The sequence below is a fragment of the Microtus pennsylvanicus genome, chromosome 10 (assembly GCF_037038515.1).
Source record: "Microtus pennsylvanicus isolate mMicPen1 chromosome 10, mMicPen1.hap1, whole genome shotgun sequence".
Lineage (NCBI taxonomy): Eukaryota > Metazoa > Chordata > Mammalia > Rodentia > Cricetidae > Microtus > Microtus pennsylvanicus.
Genome location: NC_134588.1, coordinates 80,339,034 through 80,347,292, shown reverse-complemented (window position 1 = coordinate 80,347,292; position 8,259 = coordinate 80,339,034). Strand labels below are relative to the sequence as shown.

Below are 8,259 nucleotides of genomic sequence, written 5' to 3'. Positions count from 1 at the left end.
AACTAAGTCCCACTGCCATATAATAATCAAACACTACACATATAGAATAAAAAATATTAAAAGCTGCAAAGGAAAAAAAGACCAAGAACATATAAAGGTAGACCTGTTAGAATTACACTTTACTTCAGAAGGGATAGATGTGCTACAGACTTTAAGAGACCATAGATGCCAAGCCAGACTAACATACCTGCAAATCTTTCAATTACTATAGGTGGAAAAAAAATATATATTCCATGATTAATTAAACAACATCTCTCTACAAATCTAAACTTACAGAAGGTGCTAGGCAGAAAACTCCAACCTAAACAAGTTAACTATACCCATAAAAACACAGGGAATAAATAATCTTATACCAGCAAAATAAACAGAAGGAAAACACACACACAGACACACACACACAAACACCATAACTGTCACCACCAACAATAATAAAATAACAGGAATTAACAATCATCTGTCATTGATGTCTCGCAACATCAATGGGCTCAATCTCAAAAAAAAAAAAAAGACAGACTAACATAATGAATATGAAAATGGAATCCATCCTTCTGCTGCATCCAAGAAACACATCTCAACATTAGCCTTTATAACTGCATGGAGTAACTCTGTATCTACTGAATACAATTCTAGTCTATGTGTATATGTACATGCATATGCTCAGAGAACCTTGCTAATTGGTGGTTGGTTACAGTGTTGGGTCTCTCTTTATAGGAAGCCATACTTTCAAGGACAGTGCATAGTTATGAATAAGCAGGTCTTGAGAGCGAAGCAGTTGAAAAATTCAAAAATGTATAAATTCAAATATTTCAATACTGAAGCAAGATCTTTCCCCCGTGTTTTAGTCTGACCTATAGAACTATCAGTAGGAGCTCTCTTGCAAGTGCAAGCATTTCTAAGAGAGAAGATGGAGGTGGCAGTGACTTTAGGCAGACCAGCACCGCCTGCATGACCCCGACTTAGGTATTGCTCTGTGTTCTATCACAAACAACCACGTGACTGGAGAAATTCACTTCCTCCTTCTGAGACTGTTTCCAATAGCGTGTTGCTGGAATGAATGGATTGCTAAATTCGGGTTACACAGGGACTTGCTGAAGGCCCACCTATTCTTAGCTGTGCCTCAGAGACAAAGGCTCAAAAGGCACCAGGCAGTGCCTGCAAATCTGCATTTTATCAAGCCCCTGGTTGAATCTGATGCATGGAGAAATTTTGGAGAAACCAAACAGATGGTCACACATATCATAAAATTCATTTTCTAACTAATTGGGAGTGTCAGTTAAAGTAACTTTAAGTGGAAAAAGATAAATTTTTATAGAACTGTGCATTTTTTGTTTTTAAACAATTTAATACAAAAATACAACGGAGGAAAGAATAGGTAATATTTTTTTCTTCCCAAAGCAAATGCTTTTACATTTCTGTGACTTGTCTAAATAAAAAATATGTATTCCTATGCTTATTTTTATTTTTTTCATTTATAAAAGTTTATGTGTGGGTGTTTTGCTTGCATGCATATCTGTGTATCATGTGGTATATGCAGTGCCCTCAGAGGCCAGAGGAAGGCCTTATGTCCCCCTGGATCTGGAGTTACATATGGTGTGAGCTACCACGTGGATGCTGGAAGTGAAACCTGGTTAGGGCTAGTCACTGAGCCATCTCTAGCCCCTGGATGCCTGATTTTTTTTTTTTGATATTTCGAGACAGGGTTTCTCTGTAGCTTTTGGTTCCTGTCCTGGAACTGGATGCCTGATTTTTATATTTATCTATTTGCAAGGAAATTAATCGTATTGGCCTGTGCGACACTTTTTATTTTTTTAAATACTTGCTCAGCAGCTGTTGCGTCGCCTGAGACCCAGATCTGATTCTCTCCTCTGCACAGCCAAGCATTTCCTTTTCTTCTGTGTGTGAACCACACTCTGTTTGCAGACCCACTGTTGACAGGCACTTGATGGTTTTTAGGGTTTTGGCATTACAAAGACATACTACAGTAACTTTACATGTCATTAAAAAATGAAATAAAACAGCTAGACTGCAGGGCGCATCCGTTTTCAGATGTTTACATGGGCTTTCGGCAGTGTGCTTCTGAGTGGCTGGGTTTGCAAAGGTGGTGTGCACTCACTTTGCACTCCTTAAAGAGATGAGAAGACATTCATTCACTGGTCCCACCAGCTGGATCAAACATGCATGAGATTCTTTCCATCAACAAAAGCCTTGTATTCTTTCTTTCAAAAATATTTCTCAGTTTGACACTGCTAATTCCGAAAGGGCTTAAAAGATTTGTTCTCTCCCAGCCACTTCTAAAGAGTTATGATCTGTCTCTTGCTCTTCTTGTCCCAACTTTATCCTTCCTGAATTCAGGGAACAGAGGCTGGAGGGTTCCTCTGGTCTTTCCACCAGCAGCTCCAAGACCTTGGGCCTAGATAGGATTGTCTATTCTTATGGGTCACCTGGGGGGGCAGGTCAGAAGTCTGACCATTCATGGGCAGGGAGGACTGAGGAACTGATGAAACCGAGCTGTGACTCTTGAGATGTGGCTCCCCTGCCACCCTCCTCATTGCAGGGATCTTTCTTTTATTGGACCAGGTGATAAAGAGACGTCACTGTAAAAGCCTCCCTGAGCCGGCCCCTGCAGCCTTCAGTCCTTCAGTGGCACCTAATCCGGTTGAGCTCTTACTGCCCTTGGGCCCACTGGCCTTGAAAAGGCCGCTGGGCGACTCTGCCTGTTACTGGGCAGAGAGAAGAGAGGCGGGAAAGTGGCGGGCCTTGTTGACTTGTTCACTGGGCAGCCAGTGCTTAGAGACAAACGGTAAACAAAGGCAGCCTCAGCAGGCTGTGCTGCTCCATCAGGAAAGAGACTTGCAGGCCATTGATCCTGTTTATTGCTGGGAAGTTTTTCTAAGCTGAAGGCCTAGACCAGTTCACAGAGATATCTGGATGCAGCCGTTGACAAAGGACACAGGTACCGCTGGGCATGGCTCTCTTTTTTCCTGTAAATCTGAATCAGGGAAAGCGTGAATCTGTGGCAGAGGAGACTGGGAGAATTAGAATGATACATTTGGGTCAGATCCTGCATTAGTGATCCTGGGAGAGTATTTACTACAGTCATCTGCAGGGCCTGATAATATGGCATTTGTTGTCCAAGCAGAAAGGGGGGGACTCAGAAAAGAAGACATGAACTATAGTCAGACTCTTCCCTCTTTCGGCTACTGCTTTGCAGCTTGGCTTCTGTGTGAATTGAAACAAAAAATTCCTAAGACTCAGTTTCCACGTTGTAAAGTGGGGACAGCAAGAACCACATGGCAGCATTTAGTGTGTACTCTTCCAGTAAGCAATAACGTTTCTGTTTCCGAGAAATGACTGTTTTGGATATTGCTTAAAAACATACCTCTTCCACCTTCGTGTTTGTTGATATGAATTTGGGTTGGCAGGAACCAAAACAGTAGACCTGAATAACAGCTTAAAGTGCTAATATAACAGTTAATCAGCCAGGCGGTCGTGGCACATGCTTTTAATCCCAGCACTCGGGAGGCAGAGGCAGGAGGATCTCTGTGGAGTTCGAGGCCAGTCTGGTCTACAAGAGCTAGTTCCAGGACATGCTCCAAAGTAACACAGAGAAACCCTGTCTCGAAAAAACCAACAAAACAAATCAAAACAAAAAATCCCAAAACCAAAAAAACAAACAAACAAAAAACCCAAAACAGTTAATCAGAGCTTTCTAGATTTTTTTTTTTTTTGATGATGGATGTTCTTAACTCTCTCACTCTGCAGATCCACCCTAAGCTCTGACCCTTAAGGTCACATGAGCCCATTAGTTACTAGAACGTTTGATTTGACTTCTGTCCTAAGCTCCTTGTCTGATGAATCCTGTAAATTTCCCCTTTCTGACCTAAGAAAGCAGTTTCTCGGGTTCTGTAGACCACTGACTAGTCCTGGCTCTGAGTCTCCTTGAATACACTAGAGCAATCCTTCCTCCAAATTCCAACTGGCTGCGACTGGTTGTTCTTCCTGGATGGAACTGGTTTTCTCAAGCACACTGTGGGGACTCAGAGAACTACAACCCTGAACTTTTAATATGCTGCCGAATCACCAGCTGGTTGTGTTACAGGTTCTCACTAGGTCTGGGACACCCAGTGCCTGCATTTCTAACAAACATCAGATGATGCCATTGTGGCTGCTCTGAGCTGAAGGGATAAGGACAGGAACCCTGCAGGTCCCAAGGTCACCTGCAGCCTTCTCTTGTGAAGCCATTTCTGTTCTCAAGCCGTAGTTCTGCAGACACCTGCATTGTTTCCTGTGCTCACCCACGCCAAGTGTTAATAACGTGAGTAGACGGCGTTAGTTGAGAAATTAGCATACGCCTGACCTGGTGACTTATTGTGCGAAGAGAATACATAGCTCTCCTGAAGTAAAGCAAGGGCTGGTTCCATGCTGACCTCAGAGTTTGTCTAGCCCCTCTGTTTAGTGATTCCCCGTTCCTTGCAAGTGTCCATGGCCTTCTCTTTAAAAAAAATATGTGTGGGGGCTGGAGAGTTGGCCTAGTGGATAACTGGCTTCTCTTCCAGAGAACCTAAATTCAATTCCCAGCACCCTCATGGCAGCTTGCAACTATCTATATTCTAGCTCCAAGTGATTTGACACCCTCACACCGACATAAATGCAGGCAAAACACCAATGCACATAAAAAAGATGTATGTGTGCAAACACATGTGTGTGCATCTGCGTGTAGTATGTGTGTGTGTGTGTGTGTGTGTGTGTGTGTGTGTGTTTGTGTTTGAAGAGGGTAATGAATCTCTTGGAGTTGGAGGCAAAGGCAGTTTTTAGTTGCTTCTTGAGGGTGCCGGGAACCGAAATTGCATGAGCAGTATAAGTTCTTAATTTCTGAGCCATCTCTTTAGCTGCAGAATGACTTCCTTAATCTCAGGATCTTGCTTATTTATTCTCGGGACCCCCATGATTCTTTCCTCTCTAATTGCTCAAATCAAACTCACTTTCAGCTTGTCCTTTCTGTCTTACCTGATCTAGCTGTGTCTGCTGCACTGCAGTTTGTAGATGCCACAGGGAGACACAGCTTGCTAATTCCAGGACTGAGGAGGCCTGTGTAGGGGTGGAATGAAGCACAGGAAACAGCCCAGCACCTTCTCTCCCGAAGCCTTACAGCATGGAATGCTGGGAAATGCCTCTGTGGCTCCCATTCTTAGCTCTCACGTTGCCTGTCTGGGCAGAAGTGAGCTGGGCGTCAGTGGGATACACAGAATTAAGCTGTTCTTCCCCAGCCACGACTGTTTAATAATCTACTCTGGGTGGCTGAGTTTGTCTGAATGGGATAATTGTAGTTCTGTAAGACTGGTTTAAAACAAGATTTACTTTGGTGAGGTTTATGACCGGGCGAGAACCCTCTTGAGCCGCTGTTCTGTCTGTGTCCCCTCAGTCAGAGATTTGTTCCTCATCGGTTGCCGCACAGGGACGGGGGGGTGGGGGGGGGTGGGGGGGGTCATGTTCTCTGTTTTGGGGGTGCTTCCAGAGCTGCCTGGCCCCGGCTCCTGTGGGAATCTGCCCTTCAGTGTGCTTGTCTTGTTTCTGGGCATTCTTACTCCAGGCGCATCTACGTTAGCTGTGGGTGATCCCCTCCTGTTCATGTCGTTCTGTGTAACATTTAGGGACATTCTGTAGGTGATGATGGGTTGATGATAGATTGAAGGATTATATTTTTAATTTTAATTCTTTGCTCTAAAAATGCAAATAAATTTAATTCCCAGATTAAAAGGGAGTTATGAGCGGGCCCAGTCTGCAGCCCTCATCATGCTAACACATTTTTAAACTTATTACACAATACATGATCATCAGAAACTGGCATTTTCCACTTGGCTCAATGCCCTTGCGATCCATCCACATTACTACACATATCACTCACTGATTTTTATTTCCCTGAAGGTATTTTATGGTTTGACTATACCACGATATGTAGATCCACTCACTAGACAAAGGATATTTCCATTTTTTTAATTTTATTTTTCGAGACAGGGTTTCTCTGTTGCTTTTGTGGTTCCTGTCCTGGAACTAGCTGTTGTAGACCAGGCTGGCCTTGAACTCACAGAGATCTGCCTGCCTCTGCCTCCTGAGTGCTGGGATTAAAGGCATGCGCCACCACTGCCCGGCATGGATATTTCCATTGTTAACAATTTTTTGATATTATAAATAAAGCTTATGTTATGAATAAAATCAACAATCATATATAGATTTTCAAAGTTCAGACATGCTGTAGCATGTATCATTACTTTATCCTTTTGATGACTGAATGACATTTCATTGTATGAACATTCTGTATATTGCTTATCTAATCATTGACTGATAAACCTATGAGTTGTTGGCTGTGTCCCTTTGTTGTTGTTATTGCTGTTGTTGTGATCATGATGAGAAAGTTCCTTTTTATTTCTGATTAGCTGAGAAATCATGAATGGGGCTGTTTTCCTCAGTCACTGTCTTATATATTGAAGCAGGGTTCTCACCTGAGCTCAACAATTTGGTTAGTCTAACTGGAATCACAGGCAGGCTCCCATGTCAGCTTAGGATTTACATTGCTGGAACTCTGAATCCCAGTACTCCTTTGCTGTGGGACAAAAGTCTTTTATCCTGTCACTTGTATTATTTTGAATAAAATGCTAGGCAGGAAGTAGAGGCGGGCAACAAGAATTCTGGGAAGAGGGAAGTTTCAGTCTGCAGTCATGATCCAGACACAGAGCAAGCAAGATGAGACTGCCTCACAGAAAAAGGTACCAAGCCACGTGGCTCACTCAGGCAAGAATTATGGGCTAATGTAAGTTATAAGAATTAATTAATTAGAAGCTTGAGCTAATGGGCCAATGGATTTATAATTAATGTAGACCTCTGTGTGATTTCTTTGGGACTTAACGACTGCGGGAACCAGGCAGGACAGAAAACTCACTCAACACTCCTTCTTGTGTGCAGAAAGTGATTTTACCTGCAGAGCCATCTCTCCAGCTCTTCTGTTACTGATTTTCAGTTTAATTCTGCTGCAAATAATTTGTATGATCTCTGGAAATTTGTTAAAGTGTGTTTTATGATGTACAATTGTGGTAGGTTTTGGTAAAAGTTCCATTTGGGCCTGAAAAGAATGTATAGTCTGTTGGATAAAGTAGTCTATAGATGTCAATTGGGTCCAGTCGGCGGATGAGGCACTCAGTTTAACTACATCTTCATTGATCTTCTGCCTGCTGAGTCTGTTAGTTACTGAGAGAGGAGTGTTGACATCTGCAGCTGCAATAGTGCACTCTTTATTTCCCACTGCAGTTCTACCAGTTTTGCATGCAAGTGTGTGCATGCGTGCCTGGGTGTACGTGTGTTTAGCATGCAAAGTAATGAGCTTTATTATGGCATTTTCATGTTTGTACATCACTGTTCTTTGCTCATGTTCTCCCCTCTACTGTCCACTCTTGTCCTTCCTTTTCCCTTCTGCCTCCTAGATAGTCTCCCTTCTGTCATAAATAAAAGTAGATTTTAAATATCAGAGGAAACATGCATATCTATCTTCCTTTTCCTCATTGTCCTATCCTCTTGCCCCTCTCACCCAGATTATTTTGTTTAACATTACATACATAGCTTCATCCACTTTCTTTCAAGTGATAGAATTTCATTTTTATTTATGATCAAATAAAACTCCCTTGTATTTCTATACCACATTTTATCATTTATCTGTTGATAGGCATCTGTACTGGCTGGTTTTGTGTGTCAACTTGACACAAGTTAAAGTCATCAGGGAGGAAGAAGTCTCAGTTGAGGAAATTCCTCCATGAGATCCAGTTGTATAGTATTCTCTCAATTATTGATCAATAGGGGAGGGCCCAGCCCATGGCGGGTGGTGCCATCCCTGGGCTGGTGGTCTTGGGTTCTATAAGAAAGCAGGATGAACAAGCCATGAGTAACAAGCAGTGATTCTTTTAAATGTAAATCGCTAGATTGTTGGAGCATAGTATTTTGAAGCTTGACTTAAAGGCTCAATACACAAGCACTTTTGTTTTTGTTGTTCGAGACAGGGTTTCTTTGTAGCTTTATAGCCTGTCCTGGAACTAGCGCTTGTAGACCAGGTTGGCCTCAAACTCACAAAGATCCGCCTGCCTCTGCCTCCCAAGTGCTGGGATTAAAGGCATGTGCCACCATTGCCTGGCTTACACAAGCATTTTTTAAACTCACCACCTAAATAAGATGATTGTTACATAAACAGGGGTAGCTCTAACGAGCCTCCTTAGC

General features: G+C 42.6%; 1 protein-coding gene across 2 annotated transcripts in view; it reads left to right on the top strand.

Annotated features, from left to right (window-relative positions):
• Positions 1 to 2,795: 2,795 nt before the first annotated feature.
• The window catches only part of Frmpd2 (FERM and PDZ domain containing 2), a 110,116-nt gene continuing 104,652 nt past the window's right edge, over positions 2,796 to 8,259 (top strand). For both annotated transcript variants that reach the window (XM_075987521.1, XM_075987520.1), the window contains exon 1: positions 2,796 to 2,953. In XM_075987521.1, the coding sequence (XP_075843636.1) occupies positions 2,929 to 2,953 (25 nt within the window). In that variant the 5' untranslated portion in view covers positions 2,796 to 2,928. The remainder of the gene's footprint in view (positions 2,954 to 8,259) is intronic.